The 19,082-nt window shown below is 36.9% G+C and overlaps 1 protein-coding gene across 8 annotated transcripts in view; it reads left to right on the top strand.

Moving 5' to 3' along the window:
- The window catches only part of RPGRIP1L (RPGRIP1 like), a 114,150-nt gene that overhangs the window by 82,678 nt on the left and 12,390 nt on the right, over positions 1-19,082 (top strand). For all 8 annotated transcript variants that reach the window (XM_009196452.4, XM_031658245.1, XM_003916874.3 and 5 more), the window contains one exon: positions 13,334-13,517. In XM_009196452.4, coding sequence (XP_009194716.1) covers positions 13,334-13,517 — 184 coding nt within the window. The remainder of the gene's footprint in view (positions 1-13,333; positions 13,518-19,082) is intronic.

The following is a 19,082-nucleotide window of genomic DNA, read 5'->3' on the forward strand; positions in this document are numbered from 1 at the left end:
AATGTATGAAAACTCCTACTTAGACCTGCAATAGAACCATGTGTATGTTGGCAACATTGCTAGCATCTCAGTGAAGTGAGTACATTGCTCTTAACTAAGGTATAATAAACTTTAACAAAGAAATTTAGCAAAAGAAATAACTATTTCTCTAAAATATTCACATAATTCTGACATACATATATTTTTTCTTTGTAATAAACTGGATTTTTTTTTCTCATTACTTAAGGGAAAATAATTTGTGTTACTTTGCTACAGCCTGATACGGTCTTTACTACCATTCCAAAATTTGATTTCCTATAATGGTTTCAGATGCTATCTCAAATGTGAACATCATTTAAAGCAAGCAATTCTTCATGCTTCAGCTCCCATGGGCTTTAAAAAATTCTATTTTCAGCAGCAGTCACTGACCAGCATCCTATGTTTTCTTAGTTTTCTTAGTTTGTTTTGTGTTATTATAAAGGTATACCTGAGGCTGGGTAATTTACAAAGAAAAGTAGTTTATTTGGCTCACAGTTCTGCAGGCTGTTCAAGAAGCATGGCACTGGCATCTGCATTTGGTGAGGGCCTCAAGCTGTTTCCACTCAGGGCATAAGGATAAGGGCAGCCAGAGCATGTGTAGATCACATGGCAAGAGAGGAAGCAGGAAAGAGAGAGGTAAGAGTTGCCAGGTTCTTTTTAACAATCAGCTGTCAAGGGAACTAACAGAGTGAGGGCATTAATCTATTCATGTGGAATTTGCTCCCTAATTCTAAACACTTCAGAACAGTTATATAATATTGTTATCTAATCTACAGTTTTCATTAGAATTTTGTCAGTTGTCCTAGTAATATCATCTATAGCATCTTATTCATATGGTCCAAGATCCAATCCAGATCACACATTGCATTTCGTTTTCAGGCCTCTTTAGCTTCCATTAATCTGTAATGGTTCTTCAGGCTTTCTTATAGTCTTTTATAACAGTGACACTCCTTAATACAGGCCATTTACATTGTAACATATTCTTCACTGGATTTGTCTGGTGTTTCCTCAAGATCAGATTCCAGTTATGCATTTTGGTAGGAATACAGAAGCGATACTATGTCCTCTTCATTGCGTCATATCAGGAGGCAGAAAATGTCATTTTGCCTAATTATTGATGGTGTTAACTTTGGTTGTAGTATTGTTTCATAAATCCTTTTGTAAGCTTAAAAGTACTTGTGGTTCATTAGTTTTTTCTTTTGTCTTCTCTTTAAGAACTGCTTCTGGTAAAAATCTCAGAACAGTGAAACATAGCTTTCATAGGAAGGAATGTATTACTGAATGCCTGTTATGTGCTAAGTACATCCTATGCTAATATTTCCTCACAACAATTATTCATTTATTAGCATCCATTGTGTGTCAGGCAGGCATACAAGAAGCAGTTCCTTCCCTCGAAGAATTCGTAGTCTGTAGGGGAAACACAATTAAAATGTATAGTGATCTGCACCAGGAGAATGGAATGCATGGGGTGCTATGGGAGCATTCAGAAGGGGTCCCTAAGACAACCTGAGGGACCTTCCCTTCATCAAGGATGACTTCCTAGAGTCAGTAAAGCTGGAGCCAGTGTTGAAGATGATTAGGAGTTCATGAAAAGGGTGAGAAAATCATAGGCCAAAGGAATGAAAAGCGTGAGAATCTTAGAGAACATAGTGCATGGCTTGTTCTGGAATTCAGAATGGTTTCCGGGTGGGCCAAGCCATTATGGTATGCTTAGGGAGCCCAGGAGAATAGGCTGAAAAGGTAGGCATAATCTAGAGCATTGAGGCCTCTGAGATTTTTAAGGAATGAGGATAGAAGATCACTCATTCATTAAACAGACATATATGTAGTGAACATTTGTTGTGTTCCTAGCCTTGTTCTAGGGACTGGGAATAGATCCACGAATACAAAAAATTAAGCTCCTGATCTTAAGGAGTTTACATGCTTAGATCACATTTTGAAAGATCATGCTGTCAATAATGTAAAAAATAGATTAGAGGCACAAACTAGTTAAAAAGGAATTAGATAACCCTACTCTATAGTTATCCCCACTTTTTAAAAAATTGCCTCTATTTTATAATGTCACAAAATTAGCTGTAGAAGTAGTGTCCTAGATAAGTATCATTTATGCCAGTTACAGTGTGAATTCAAATTATCTGATACACTGTGTAAGCAATTTAAGATCATTCAGTTTCTGTTCTTCATGTTACAGAATCTGACAGTTCATAGTTATTTCCTAGAAACGTTGATCCTTAGAAGGAATCTAACAGATTTCCCAGTACTTCTACATATTACGTGGTTATTTCTGTTTTCTTCATGTCTGTGATGTATAATTAATCATAGATTACTTCATTTTGTTTCATTTCATTTACAACATTTATGAGCTTCACTTTGTCAGTATGAAATGCTTGTCCCCTCCTTTCCTTTCCAAAGTGGCGTAATTAGTGTTAGCATCTTTTTTAACAGGCTACACAAAGTTTAGTGGCTGGATTAAATCAAGTCATTAACATAATGTGCCACACAATTTGCCCCTATCTCTCTTCGTTTCCCGGACATCAAAGTGCCACATAGCGCAAGTGTAATTGGGCCTTGCTGGCCTGTCAGATTCCGTCAGCCTGACAACTGCTGCTTTTACTAAAAAGCTTCTAGGCATGATAATTAATGGCGAGGGTGGGGGGACAGAAGTCTGAGAAATGTAAAACTTTGGACATTTCTCTATGAATATTTTATTAATTTGAATAATCAGAAGTTAACAGTATAAATTTGATGTATAATACATTGATTAAAAGCCTTGTTTCAGGTCCTCAAAATAGACATCAAAACTGAACATTTGCATCTGCCATGGCATTAAAAAAATTAACAATCTGTCTTTTGCATTATTTCTAATTTTATTCAATACTGCAGCTTTCATTTTTCACAACAAAATGTATCGCCATGAACTCACAGCTGTCTTAAAATGTGCCCACGGGTGAGAATGGGAAATTACAGACTGAAAGAGCAATGGACTCTTCTGTGCAGTGCATATTTACATCATTCTCTTTCTCTGTTCCTACTCCTAGCAGTTTTGTAAAAACTGCCATATTCAATTGGACTAAATTGCAATTCTACCTGGAAACTAGGTTCCCTGAACAATGAGCTGGCATTCCCAGGTGATTACAATAACGATGTTCAGCAAAATATGTTTAAAACTTTGAAAGGCACAATGCAAAAAGCAATTCACTAGCGTTAGAATTCACATATGAAAAATTATTAAATCACTTAGGAATCAAATATGATATCAGTGGATAAAATAAGCCACTCTCAGTGTTTTACATGTGAGGGCTTAAGCTAGATAGAAAGTAGGTTTTAAAATATATTTTACTTGGCTGGGCACAGTGGCTCACACCTGTAATCCCAGCACTTTGGGAGGGTGAGTTGGGCAGATTACTTGAGGTCAGGAGTTCCAGACCAGCCCGACCCACATGGTGAATCCCTGTCTCTACTAAAAACACAAAAATTAGCAGGGTGTATTGGCAGGCACCTGTTATTCCAGCTACTCAAGAGGTGAGGCAGGAGAATCCTTGAGCCTGGGAGGCGGAGGTTGCAGTGAGCCGAGATCGCACCATGGCACTCCCGCCTGGGCAACAGAGCAAGGCTCTGTCTCAAAAATAAATAAATAAAAATAAAATATATTTTATGTAAAACCAGAAATGTTAACATACTCTCCTGGTAGAAATTGCTTTTAAAACTATTTTTTGTGCTTTGCAATTTAACTAACTCTTACTAACATACCATCAACATTTTTCCATGACAGCATACTCTATTTCTTTCAACATACCCATAATATTTCATTATATGGCTATACTATATTTATTTAAATAAGCCCCTTTTGATGGACCCTTAAGTTTCTATCATTTTTTGCTAATATAAATATTTCTGCTTAAAATGAACATTGTTATATATAACAATGTTTGAAAATTCATGTTTTCTCCTATTTGACACTATCCATTAGCCAAACTAATGGATAAATTATGCCCAGTGATGATTTCATTTAAAAAGAAATAAATGGGGCCAGATGTGGTGGCTGACACCTGTAATCCTAACACTTTAGGAAGTCCAAGGCAAGAGGATTGTTTCAGGACAGGAGTTCAGGACCAGCCTGGGCAATGTAGCAAGATCCCCATCTCTACAAAAACAACTTCTTTACATTAGCCAAGCCTGGTGACACATGCCTGTAGTTCTAGCTACTCTGAAGGCTGAGGTTAGAGGATCACTTGAGCCCAGGAGTTCAGGGCTGCAGTGAGCTGTGATCATACCACTGCACTGCAACCTGTGTGACAGAGGAGAACCTGTCTCTCCAACACACACACACACACACAAAAGAAAAACAAAAAGGTCTATACATATATTTTTATTTGTCCATACAGACATGACCTTTAGCTTTATGTAAGCAAAGAAAATGTCTGGGAAGATGCACATCAGACAGCGTTAGCAGTGAATATCTCTAGGGCAGGAGTCAGCAAACAATGACCCATGTGCCAAATCCAGCCCTCTACTGTTATTGAAACCCAGCCATTCATTCGCTTACATATTATCTATTGCTGCTTTCACTCTACAAGGGCAAAGTTGAATACCATATAGCTTGCAATGCCAAAAACATTTGTATTCATCCTTTTACAGAAAAAAAAAAATTGCCAACTCATGAGTTAGGTGGTAGAATGAAACAAGGAACTTCTATATTTGACATTTGGTAATTTATATTGTTGGATTATTTTTAATGGTGAGCTTGGATTGATTCAAAAAGGAAGTAGTTAGTTAGCTAATTCTGTACTAAAATGTTGAATAATAGCAAAATAACAGTTTAACATGAATATTGTGGAAGCTTTTCTATAAAGATGTTAGAAGTCTCCATCGGTGGAAGATTAATCTTTTTTGGTTTAGAGCAATATTTCTCAAAGTATGATCCCCAGAGTTCAACATCAGCATCTGCATCACCTGAGAATTTGTAAGAGATGCAAATCCTTGGCCCCACCGGAGACCTAATGAATTAGAAGTTCTATGGAGTCCACCAATCTGTGTTTTATCAAATGATTCTGGGGTATGCTAAAGTGCAAGAACCATAGCTTTAGAAAAAAGCAGTACTTTTCACCCTTGGCTGCACATTAGAATCATCTGGGGAGCATTGTTAAATGCCAGGGCACAGGCTCCACCCGGATAAATTAAGTCAGAATTTTGTTTATAGCTCCCCTGGTGATTCTAATGTGCAGCCAAAATCGAGAGCCACCATACTACAACATCTGTTCTCAATGATGGTGAAAGGAGAGTAGCAGATCAAAATCACCTGAAATTGAGGGTGATTTTTAAAATTCTCCTTGCTTCACATTGCTGCCATAGTAAACCACAGTTAATGATGGAAATGTGTCATGTCCCTCAGGTTTGCATCTATTTATACACACACACACACCATTTTTATGGTGATAAAATAATACCAAGTTATAATTATTTGGCATAATTATATTGAGATTAATTTGATATTAGGGTAGGAAAAAATAATCCAAGTCACTGCATAGACATAGTAATTTATAGGGTGTATAAGGACACCGTGACAATGTTCTAAAAGTAAGCACTCTTAAAGCTAGCACTGTTTTGATCCCCATCACTATATTATTTGTTTAATATAGTACATTTTAACAGAACATGTTAGAAAAGATAGATTACTGCCACTGATGACAACTGGGTGGTTTTCTTTTGTTTGTTAAAAACCTTATTGCCTTAACAGTTTGAGATTCTGGAGACATCACCTTTCTATGTATTTATTTCCCCTAAAAAGTTATTGTTTAAAACAATCAAAATGCTTTAACCAGAACTCATATGAAGAGTGGATTTGATGCACAATGTAAGAGGAAGCTTTGGAGCCTAGTGTGAGGGACTCAAGGAGACTTTTTTGAGTCTTTGAGATGATGTCTCTACCCATGCCCAGCCTGAAGAAGGGAACTTGTAAGAATCACCATTAATTAATATGCATTCCTACCCTACTTACATATGGCTCTGTCAATACCAGTGGTTAAGTCTAATTGTTTTAACCAACTGTTTTGAGCTTGTCTTAGAGCTCACCCCAATTAAAATTTGTACTCTTCAAGAGCATTGACGTAGATCTTGGCCTTCTAGTTCCATTTTGTCTCTGTTGTTTTGTTACAAAGTAACAAGTTCTACATACTGTGGCTCCTACAGGTAGGCTTTATTTGCATCTATGTACACACACACACACACACACACACATATACAGTATTTTTATAAATATAAAATACATAAAATACTCCAATTTATAGTTATCTGGAGATTAATTTGATAATCCTTTATGGTTGAAATTCTCTTACCTATTACCCAGCAATTCTGCTCCTAAGGGAATCATGCGTGTATACAAGAAAACATAAAAGGATATTCAATGCAACATTGTTTGTAATAGCAAAAAAATTGTGAACAATGTAATTGTTCATCAGCAGGTAAATAAATGTACTGTAGATTATATATGCAATATAAATAGGATTCTATACAACAGTTAGTATGAATAAGTTGGATTTGAAAAATAAATATGAATAAATCTCAAAAATATAGTACTGAGTATAAAAAAACAAATTGCAGAATGATTAGTAAGAGTGTGATACCACTAATATAAAACGAAAAAACAGAAAACAATACTGTATGTTGTTTATAGATATACACATATGTAGTAGGAAATATAAAGGCATGTTTGGGAATGATACAACCAACTTCAAGATAGTGGTAACCGTGGGGAAATGAGGAAGGGAGGGGAAGCGATTTGGCAGCTGGTAGCTTTACCTGTATCTGAAATATTTTATTTCTTCAACAACAATAAAAAGACTTAAATCAGTTATAGAAAAATGGTAACATCTGTTTGAGATGGCTGACTACTTGAATATGCCAAATTATTTTCTCTACTTTCTCATGTTTGAAATGTTTTATAATAAAAAGTTAAAGAAATGCCTATTCATTGCAGAAACTTGGAATGCAATTAAGCTCACCCGTAATCTCACCATAACTAGATTTAAATATAACTGACTGAAACAAGTTGCAAGACCTTTATCATAGGCCATTCTCAATTATGCAGTACTGTTTTTAAGGGTTGTCAGGTTGAATTAGTTTTCAGAAGCCCAACAATTCAACTCCAGGGTGGCTGCTGTGAGGGCTGAAACCAGAGGAAGAATTCCGCACAATCCTGTGAAGTAGGACGTGAAAATTTTAAGCATGCCGATAATAAGCCTAAGTAAACACTTTAGATCACATAGAAAAATATGATCCAAAATATGAATTATCATCAGTCAGGAAGCAATAGTGGAATTGAGCCAAAATCACAAGAGCTATAATTTATTTTTTTAGAGTAATATAAGCTGTCATCACATTTCTAGATCATTTAATCACATAATATATAGTGTCCATCTATACAGACAACTAAAAATAAGTTGCATGCAGTTCTTATTTGAATGACTTCTGTTCACCACAATAAAATTTTTTTTTTTTTTTTTTTTTTTCCCGAGAGACATGGTCTCGCTCTGTCACCCAGGGTGGAGTGCAGTAGCGCAGTCTCGGCTCACAGAAACCTCTGCCTCCCATGTTCAAGAGATTCTCGTGCCTCAGCCTCCGAGTAGCTGGGATTACAGGCACACACCACCACACCTGACTAATTTTTGTATTTTTAGTAGAGATGGAGTTTCACCATGTTGGCCAGGCTGGTCTTAAACTCATGGGCTCGAGTGATCCACTTGCCTCGGCCTCCCAAAGTGTTGGGATTACAAGCGTGAGCCACCACAGCCAGCGCACAATCAAAATTTACAAATGTTCTTTTTACATGCTGATACTGACATCTTGCTGACTGACGACGCTAATAGGGTAATTGGTGAACAAGAAAAAGAGAACTGAGAAGAAGCATCTTACCTGGTAACAAAAGTTCATACATGTAGAGGGGAAACAAAACAGGAAAAGTCTAAAGCCTATGCTGTCTGGCCAATTTCCTGTATCAAAGGATGCTGATAGCCTGCAGAGGAATGACCCGTTATGTTGCTCTAGTAATTCTGAACAACCATTATTATTCATCTCTTTAAAAGCCTTTGCTTCAATTACTGTCATTTGAATCAGTATATTATTTAGGACCTCTTCCAATTCACCTGAGTGAAACTTTTCCCCATTTTCTTATGATGAAAAATTTCAAACATGCAGAAAAGTAGAAATAATAGTACCCTACCACTTAGATTCAACAATATTCAGCTGTCTTGCGATAGTCTTATTTCATTAAAATCTAGGAGAGCAAGAGTTCTACATATTTGTCAGCAGTTAATAATAACCACTCCCCAAAACATAGAGGCACATAATATCCTTCTTTTTTTAGGTGGAGTCTCACTCTGTCGCCCAGGCTGGAGTGCAGTGGCACGATCTCAGCTCACTGCAACATCCACCTCCCAGGTTCAAGTGATTCTCCTGCCTCAGCCTCCCAAGTACCAGGCGCGTGCCCCCATGCCCAGCTGATTTTTTGTATTTTTAATAGAGACGGGGTTTCACCGTGTTAGCCAGGATGGTCTTAATGTCCTGACTTCGTGATCTGCCTGCCTTGGCCTCCCAAAGTGCTGGGACTATAGGCATGAGCCACCGCGCCCAGCCATAATAAATATTTTTTAAATGAGAAGGCAATAATACCTGCAGCTTCACATAGTTCTGGCAATAAATAAAATATATTCTAGGCTGGGCACTGTGACTCACACCTGTGATCCTGGCACTTTGAGTGGTCCAGGTGGGAGGATTGCTTCAGGCCAGGAGTTTGAGACCAGTCCAGACAACATAGTGAAACCCCATCTCTACAAAAAAAAAATTAAAAATGATCTGGGTATGTTGACTTGCTCCTCTAGTCCCAGCTACTCAGGGGGCTGAGATGGGAGGATCACTCGAGCTTGGGAGATTGAGACTGCAGTGAGTCGTCATCTTGCCTCTGAACTTCAGCCTGGACAACAAAGCAAGACCCTGAAGAAAAATAAAAGATATTCTGAATATATAAAAGATATATAGTCTCCACTATTTCATTAAATATTTATTGAGAGCCTATGTTGGGGAGGATGTGAAGTAGCAAAAAATGAGTAAGATATTGGTCCTGCCCTCCTGAAACCCAGAGTCTATAGAGAGAGGCAGATATGTGAACGGTTCCATGTAGTACAATGTGATGGAGAAGGGCAGTGAGGGCCCAGAGGAGGAAACAACCAACTCGTTCCTGGAGATCAGTATTACTGCCATAAAGGAGAGGATGTGTGGTTCAGGGCCTCACAGGAGTAGAATTTTGATGGAAAAGATTTCACACAATAAATAACAGTTGCAAAAACTGAGCAATATAAAATAGCACACCGCAAGTTTAAAGGAGTGGCTAGAGTGTAAGGCAATAGGAAGATTTTTCAGACGGAAAGATGATATTTGATTGGTTCTGCTACAATAAGGAGAATGGTTGGGACTGCAGACCAGAGATTAGAGATGAGTGCCTCACCTCTCTCTGTCATGAGAGTAGATCCACTTGTTTATTGTGTACTACATAATGCAGTGAGCAATCTAATAGTCCCTACCGTCACTGAGCTTACAGTCTCATAACGCTCATCAATCGGCTACCAGTTCGCTCTCAAATCTCTTATGTCAGATCCTTCTATTTTCTCCCTCCTTGTTCTGTCAGATTTCTACCTTCTAATAACTAGGAAGCTATTGTATTAGTTACCCCCATGGGAACTTAGCATGTTCTCTTGAGATAAAAAATAGAAAAGAAACAGTATCTTATTTTTCTTTATATCCCCAACAGTTAAAACAATGTCTGAAATATCATATGCTTTCAACAATTCAGTAAATCATTGATTTTTTTTTTTTTTTTTTTTTTTTTTTTTTGAGACAGGGTCTCACTCTGTGACCCAGGCTAGAGTGCATAGAGTGCAGTGGCTCGATCATGGCTCACTACAGCCTCAACCTCTCAGGCTCAAGCAATCCTCCCACCTCAGCCTCCCAGGTAGCTGGGACCACAGGCACATGCCACTCCAAGGCCTGGCCAGTGTGTGTGTGTGTGTGTGTGTGTGTGTGTGTGTGTGTGGTTTTTGTTTTGTTTTTTGGAGAGACGTGTTTTTGACGTATTGCTCAGGCTGGTTTCCAACTCCTGGGCTCCTGGGCTGAAACGATCTGCCCCCCTCGGCCTCCCAAAATGCTGGGATTTATAAGCATGAGCCACTGCACCTGGCCAATTGTGGAGATATTTAGAAAGTATAATGAGCAGGAATGGGTGATCTTTAGGATATAGTGGGTGTGAGAAAAATGGAAAGGCAAGGATGCTGCTATGTCTCCTGGTTGTAGGGGACTAGGTGGATGGTGATGTCATCAGTTGAGGTAGGAAATAACACAGGATGAATAGGATTGGGGGAGAGGAGCGAGAATGAGTTCATTTCTGACATGTTGAGATAAAGTTTTCTTTTTTTTTTTTTTTTTTTTTTTTGAGACAGAGTCTTGCACTGTCGCCCAGGCTGGAGTGCAGTGGCGCAATCTCAGCTCACGGCAACTTCTACCTCCTGGGTTCCAGCGATTCTCCTGCCTCAGCCTCCCAAGTAGCTGGGACTACAGGCACCCACCACCACTCCCAGCTAATTTTTTGTAATTTTAGTAGAAACGGGGTTTCACTATGTTGGCCAGGCTGGTCTCAAAACTCCTGACCTCGTGATCTGCCCGCCTCAGCCTCCCAAAGTGCTGGGATTACAGGCATGAGACACTGCGCCTGGCCAGTCTTCAGATCTTTATACAAAATCTGGTTGAACTTTTTAATCAGAGGGGCTTGAACACAACTAGAATTGTTCCAGTGCTGAAAAATAAATTGTCTAGCTTCGTTTGTCAAAATTTATGTTTGGAAAAATTCTTTATTTAGCGCTTACTTTCTCAGGTAAAAGCTGCTTAAAATTTACCCCTTTTTGGATTTATTCCAAGTTGATTCATGTAGCATTAAATGAATGAAGAAACAGTAACTGATCATTTCTGCCAGGTGTATTGGTCAGAGAATTAAAAAGGACATTTGATCGAAGTAATGGCAGTAATGTAGAGACACACAAATAAATATAAAAAATTGACCAGACATAAGATGGACATCATGAAAAGAATTTTAAAGTTCTTGACTTTTTTGATAATACAGTGAGTTTTCTTTTTTGTTGTTTTGGTGTTTGGGGTTTTGTTATTTTGTTTTTGTGTTTTGGCTGGGATCCAAGTGAATACTTTTATCTAGGATTGTATTTTAAACTTCAAAGAGTTGCATGTAGTCTTATTTGACAGCCTAAATTGGTTCTTACAATAATGCAAGTTTTCATATGGGGATTGTATAGCTAATATATTATTAATAAAATAACCACTTAGATAAATTTGATTCCCCTGCTATTTACAAGTTCGTTTACTTCTTTATTAGGTTCTGTGATAAACAATTTTAAATTCCTACTTTCACAGAGTAGAAATAAGTATGTATACCACTTTTTTCTTTTTGTAGCTAGTTTTCTTTAATTCTTTTGTGCAGAAACATAAATGTTTTATAAGATGTTATTGCTATAATAATTCTAAGTTTGTCAAATTCCAACTTATGTAGAAGAATTAACTATACAGTATGCTGCACTTAGACCAGAATTATAAAATATATGTATTACAGTATTTTCACAACCGTAATACATTTTAAGAAAAAATATATCATTTAAAATATTTTCTTTACCATGTAGTCTTCAACGAGCAGAGAAGGGGTTTTCTGAAGTGAGATTAGACAATAGAGCCAACTTCATTTTTTATGCACGTGAACGGAGAGGGCTTGAGGTTATTAGTTGAAACCGAGTAACCTTTCCAGGCTTTCATCTCTTTCTTTTCAAATTTGAATATGAAAAGCATATTCAAGTCAAAGACCATCACTTTAATGACATTTGGCAGTCATTTGATTTATTAGGTTTTAGAAAAAATTTTCCTTTAAATATTTCATCATACTATGCTAATCCTAGTAATATTGCCAGCTGCAGCCTTGTACCTGTATTAGTGGAGACAGAATGGTGTGGAATTTTCTCTGTCATCCTAGTAAAATTTCCATGAATCTACTGAATAATAAAATAACCTTATTGAAATATTCAGATTTGGGTTTTTAGTTAAAGTGTCTTAGAATACATAATAAAAGAAAATGTCTTTTGAAAGAAGGGGGTAAAATTACTTCATCAAATATTGAGGGGGTTTGACAGCAATGGAAATTGTTCTTTATGGTAATATTTTTACAATAGGATACTTATACTTTTCAATTTGATTAATTATATGCTTTGAAATATCTAAGTAACCACTATGGTGAATTTACACACTGATTTACATTTAACAATGAATTCCTAAAAGCTGGTCATAAAACAGGTCTTATTTTCAGGTTTTTCTAATTGTTATGTGAAGTTATATAATTTATAGCATGTCTCTAAATTTAGTAAAATAGGATTTTGATACTAAAAGACAAACTTTAAATTATAAAAAACAGATTTAACTGAGGAGTTATCTTGGAGTGTGATACAATTTCTAATCCTAGTCTATTAATTATTTGAAATCATTAGTCAAGGAAACATTTGTAATTCCCATGTTAATGTCTATGACACCAAAATCTATTAAGCAAGGATTAAAGTGAAAATTAAATAAACACATTTTAGTTGTTAATTTTGTAAAAATAAAATTAAAAATAAATTGTGAGAAAATGTTCAAGTTGACATAAAATTGTTTCTTTTGCTTGAAAATGTATTATTTATTGAACAAAATATATTATGACAGAATATGAGAGAATGAACTGTAGTTTCTGCTCTAGTTAATATTGATTCATATAGCTACACGTATTAGCATAATACCTATAAAGTGTTCAACAGGCTTTGATCTCTGAATAACTGAAACTTTCTCAGGTACTGTAGATTAAGTAAAAGCAGTGATAAACACGTACTTCATTACATAGTTTGAAACAAGGACAACTTGTCATTCTGAAAGCAATCGGAGATGAAGATCTCATAATCTTCATTCCTGATAGACTACTAGTGGGGTATTTATAGCCTCAAATGTAAATCAGGAGACTATTGCCATGACACTGTGAACTTCAAACCCTGGGGCATTAGAATCTCATTCTCGCTCTCTGTCGTGAATAATCTATCATGTGTAACATACAGTAGTGTACATTGCATTCAAGAAAAGAAGCCCATTGGCCTTCGTGTTTTATTTAAAATTGATGGTGGAAAGTAATAGTGGATCTTTTTGTTCAATTATTTTATTTCTTTGTTTTATTTTGTTTTTGCTCTTTAAACAGCCATCAGAAAAAATTCGGATTGACATCATAGCTCTAAGCCTTAATGATTCTCAAGTAACCATGGATGACACTATCCAACGGCTGTTCGTTGAGTGTCGATTCTACAGTCTTCCTGCTGAAGAGACACCCGTGTCGCTTCCAAAACCCAAGAGTGGGCAGTGGGTCTACTATAACCATAGCAATGGTATGTATGATTCATTTGTAATACAGACTTTTATGTTTGTCTTTTTTATTTATGAAAGAAACAGAAAGAACAGAGAGAAAGTTTATTTCTCTAATGTTCACATAAATTCATGGAAGTCTTGTCAGAATTGATTAATAAAAGTCAAACCAGTAGCATAAAGATTAAGAAAATAAAGTTGGGCCAGGCACAGTGGCTCACACCTGTAATCCTAGCACTTTGGAAGACCAAGACAGGTGGATCGCTTGAGCTCTGGAGTTCCAGACCAGCCTGGACTACATGGCGAAACCTCGTCTCTACAAAAAAAAAAAAAAAAAAAAAATACAAAAATTAGCCGGGCATGGTGTTGCACGCCTATAGTCCCAGCTACTCAGGAAGCTGAGGCAGGAGGATTGCTTGAGCCTGGGAGGGTGAGCCTGCAGTGAGCTAAGATCTTGCCACTGCATTCTTGCTTGAGTGACAAAGTGAGACCCTGTCTCAAAAAAGAAAGGAAAAGAAAGTTGAGGTAATACCAAAGTTAAGAGAAAACAAAACAATGTGAAAAAATATTTCTAAGATGGTCCTGCTATGTAACAGTTCAATAGAAAAATATCAGCTGGGTCTATAATTAGGAATTTAATTTAAATATATGATATTTCAAAGAAATATCTTTCAAAGAAGTAGTTTTTTAATCATATGATTCAAAGCTTTCAATGTCCTATTTTTTGTCTACCTTTCTGATCAATGTCATCACATGGATGTTTTTACAATACATGTGTATATCTCTCTCAGTGTCTAGATGTTCAAGATTTTAATTGAGTGAAGCGTAAATTCTTACTACATCTTTCATCATATAGCACACACATCCATTCATAGCAGCAGGCAGGTTTTCTGTCTTAGGGCTTGATCTAGCAACCAATTGACATGTAAGTTTACCACACCAGCACAGACCCGACAGGTACCCTATAAATTCTGAGATCAATCAACTTTATTGTGTGATTGTTAGTATATAATTGGAGAGAAATAAAAAATAATATCAGGCTACCATGACCCTAAGCTAAAACAGCTTAGTATGTTCTCCTAGAGCTCTACATTAAAACAAACCATAAAAATGGAGTGTCGTGCTATTTTTAGCAAAATAGGCCATCTCATGCTAGTTCATCATTATTTTTTCCTTACTAATCTTAGAAATTGCATTTTAATCAACAGTATAACCATGCTGTTGTATCAGCAGGATTACAAATGCTCATGATTACCTTTTTTTCCCCCCATCTGGCATTTTTAGAAATATGTTCATTCCTCAAAACAGTAGTCTTAAGTATCCAGAGATGTGGCCTACTGGTCTAGTCCTCCCTGTATCCCCAATTTTTACTATTATGTGAACTAAGGCAAGATGTTTAAATTTCATGATTCCTTGGTTTCTTATTTGAAAAGTAAGGTGCTTTCTAAGATCCACTCCAGCTTAAATTCTACAATAACAGGTGTGTTAAGAAATCACATGTGAAATAAGTGGTGTGGACAGGACAAGAATCTGATTCCTCCTTCATTTCATGCACTTAATATAAAGAAAACATTTCCAAAAGTATTTTCTCAGGCTTCCTGGAAATCCTCAATTGCAGAGTACCAGAAAAGAAAACCATATCAAAATATTATTAATAATGAAAGAACTGTTCAGTCAACTAGTTTTAAGAAAGATACCCCAAGAAAAATGACAAACTCTTTGGCTTTTGTATTATTCTTTGTAAAGGTCAGCAGTAGAATATTTGGTTGGACTGGCAACAAAATTGTTTTTTAGAGATTAATTGTGTATTGAGAAACTTGGCCATGTCAAGGAATAGATGTTTCCATTTGCTTGAAGAGCAATACAGATCTTTCTTTAGATCAAACTGTGATATATGCTTAAATGGCCCAAATTTTTTACATTCTCACATGGTTACCTCTAGGTCTGTTTGAGGTCTGAGGCTTTTGCCCAGGTTGGAGTGTAGTGGTACCATCTTGGCTTACTGCAACCTCCACTTCCTGGGTTTAAGCGATCCTTTCACCTCAGCCCCCCAAGTAGCTGGGATTAGAGGGACACGCAGTCACACCCAGCTAATTTTTGTATTTTTGGTAGAGACGAGATTTCGCCATGTTGCCAAGGCTGGTCTCAAACTCCTGACCTCAAGTGATCCACCTGCCTCAGCTTCCCAAAGTGCTGGTATTACAGGTGTGAGCCACCATGCCCAGCCTGTTGGTGCATTTTGGTTTGTTTTTTCCCTTTACTGCAGGGTATTTTATTGTCTAATTGGTATGTTAACAGTTACTTATGTTTCTAATGAATTAATCGTTTGATAGCAGCAAGGAAACCAGTAATCTGTTAGAAATGAATGCAGTAAAAGTGTTTACTATACCTTTTTTTGGTTTCTTTTCCTATCTAATGAGATTTGACTGTGTAGAATTTTCAAGATTAATTGAAAATAATTTTAAGGATATTTTTCTGGGAGGAGGGGAAAGGAATGTACTCCGTGCTTAGAAGCAAACTAATGCTGTTTTATATCTGTTATATCTGAAAAAATGAGCTCCTAGGTCATCAGCAAATTTGAGAAATAATTAATATTAAGCTTGTTGAATGTTTTATTTTTCATTTAAGTATGACATAATGAAGATGTTTATTTTCAAATTATTATATTTGCATCTCCATTGCAGGGGGATCTCCTTGAGTCTTTGGTTAATAAGTAACTATCTCATGTAATTATTGTAATGATTTACCATTCACTTGTTACCTGATACAGAAGGTCAATGTAATGTAGACTTAGATCTTCCAAATCTCATTAAATATTAATGAAAGTAATTTTATTTCCAAACTTTTTAATTCAAATGGATAATTTAGAGGACAATTAGTACATGCTATCTTCTGTTTGAACACCATGCAGTAGAGAGGTTAGCTGAACCTAGCAATGATTTTACCCTACATTGTGACTTGAATCTGTACAAAAGAGACTTGTATGTTCAGGCCCAAATTAAGTACATAAAATGAGAGATGTAGACTAATGATCCCCTAGATTATTCATAATTGAATTCAGCCTTTATTAAGAGGTATTAAAACCAGTGTAACCTACACACAAAGAAAACATATATCTCCTGGCTGGGCATGGTGGTTCACATCTGTAATGCCAGCACTTTGGGAGGCTGAGGTGGGCGGATCACGAGGTTGGGAGTTCGAGACCAGCCTGGCCAACATGGTGAAACCCCGCCTCTACTAAAAATACAAAAATTGGCCCGGCACAGTGGCTGACACCTGTAATCCCAGCACTTTGGGAGGCCGAGGCGGGCAGATCACGAGTTTGAGACCAGCCTGTCCAACATGGTGAAACTCTGTCTCTACTAAAAATACAAAACTTAGATGGGCATGGCGGCAGGCGCCTGTAATCCCAGCTACTCAGGAGGCTGAGGCAGGAGAATCGCTTGAACCCAGGAGGCGGAGGTTGCAGTGAGCCAAGGTTGTGCCATTGCACTCCATCCTGAGTGACAGAGAGACTGTATCTCAAAAAAAAAAAAAAAAAAAAAAAAATATATATATATATATATATATATATCTCTTAGGAATACCAACACTGAAAAACTAAAATTGAATTTACTTGCCAGACAGTGGTATCAAGAACAAAACATTTGTATTTTATTGGGCCTGAAAATTTTGCTCAGAGAATGCTGAGAAAGCAAGAAAATAGTTTGGGAAAAAATAAGATTAATGGTAGGTCTGAAGAATGTTGTCTGGGCCAAATAAAGCCTACAGTGGAATTGACAGTGGGAAGAAAAAGATTAATGAAATCACCCAACGTTTTTATGAGACTTATACAGGTCTGGACCCTTAGCCTCTGAACAGTCTGTCTTTTGGAACAGTCTGTCTTTTGGAACAATTGAAGTTTAATTCAAAAGATGAAGATGATGTAAAACATCAGATTTTGTGACTAATAGGAGGAGAAATTTGACAAAGATAAGGATGATAGGGATGATAACTCTTTAATACAAACATTATCTGAGATTCAAGGTTATCAACTCCTTATAATTAAGCCATCTGCATTTCCTCTGCCATATGACATTGATAACAGAATATAAGGATTTATCCAGCTTGCAGAAGTAAAGGATATGTTTTTAATGGTAGTTGACTGAAGATCAACTAAAGTATTTGGACTACTAGTTTGTATCCTTTTTGAGACATATGCTTTCAGTAAGTTTATGTCAAAATCATACAAGTCCTAAACAAATGTGATTTCTGAGGGGAATGAAAGGTAAATACCTTAACTTTTGGAGAGTTCTGATACTTCTAATAATCACCAGAGTCACTTTTTATAGGATGTATTTCAGGTTTTGAAATTGTAAGTTTTTTTTAACCATCTAGGATTTTAGAATACCAGATGAACCATGGTTAGTCATAGGATATCATGACATAATCAGAGGCGGCCAAAGTGTTCCTGTTTCCCACAGTATTCAACCCAAAAGTGTTCACTATCTCCTGATCCCATTTAAAAATTTGGCAAATGAATATTGGGCCAAACAATGGTTCTCAATGTGTAGAACCCTCACCACCAGCAGCAACAGAAGCTGGAAATGTGTTAGAATTGCAAATTCTTAGGCCCTCATCCAGACCTACTGAACCAGAAACTCTGGGAATACAACTCAATAATCTGCATTTTAACAGGCCCTTTAAGGGGTTGTGATATACAATGAAGACTGAGAACCGTTGGGCTAGATAAAGATGCCCAATCTAGGCCTTGTTTGTGGAAGCAGGAGAGTTCCAACTTGGTACACTTTTGGAGAACTAAGCTTATTGGTAAGTAGCTGGAGTATTTTCAAAAAGAATATTTTGAAAGTTTTCTGCCAAGAAATATGATTTGACACACCTAGACTAGGTATATCTAAGCAATATTCCTTTATGAAACAAAAGAAAATGAAGTGACTTCCCTTGATACTGTTATGAAACATTCTCTTACCCTCTAGCCTTGTGTTAACAAAATGACCAGAGCTTAAACAGGAAAACTTTGGCTGCACATGGAAGGAGGAGAGGTTATGTAGCATGGAGGTTAAGAGAGCAGACTCTTGAGGCTAATATTGCTGGATTCAAATTCTGGCTCTGCCGTATTCTAACTAGGTGGTCTTGGACAAACTCCTAACCTTCTCTGGATCCATTTAATCATCTGTAAAATGTGGGTCAGGTTCTTAACCTACATGATGACAATAAAAGTATTGAGTGTAGTACCTAGCACATAAATATTACCCAGTAAATAGTGGCAGTCATTTTTATCTTTATTAAGAGAATAGGAAATATAGTATGCTGGCCAACTGGATAAAGCAGAAGCATAGGGAATCCCCAATGACACCACTTTTTAAAACCAATTTCAATGGTAAGGATGTTTTAAAAAGAAAAATTAGGCCAGTCATGGTGGCTTAGACCTGTAATTCCAGCACTTTGAGAAGCCAAGACTGTAAGATCACTTGAGGCCAGGAGTTCAAGATCAGCCTGGGCAACACAGGGAGACTCCATCTCTACAAAAAACAAAAATTAGGTGGGCATGGTGATGTGCACCTGTAGTCCCAGCTACCGGGAGGAGG

Source organism: Papio anubis, chromosome 18 (assembly GCF_008728515.1).
Source record: "Papio anubis isolate 15944 chromosome 18, Panubis1.0, whole genome shotgun sequence".
Lineage (NCBI taxonomy): Eukaryota > Metazoa > Chordata > Mammalia > Primates > Cercopithecidae > Papio > Papio anubis.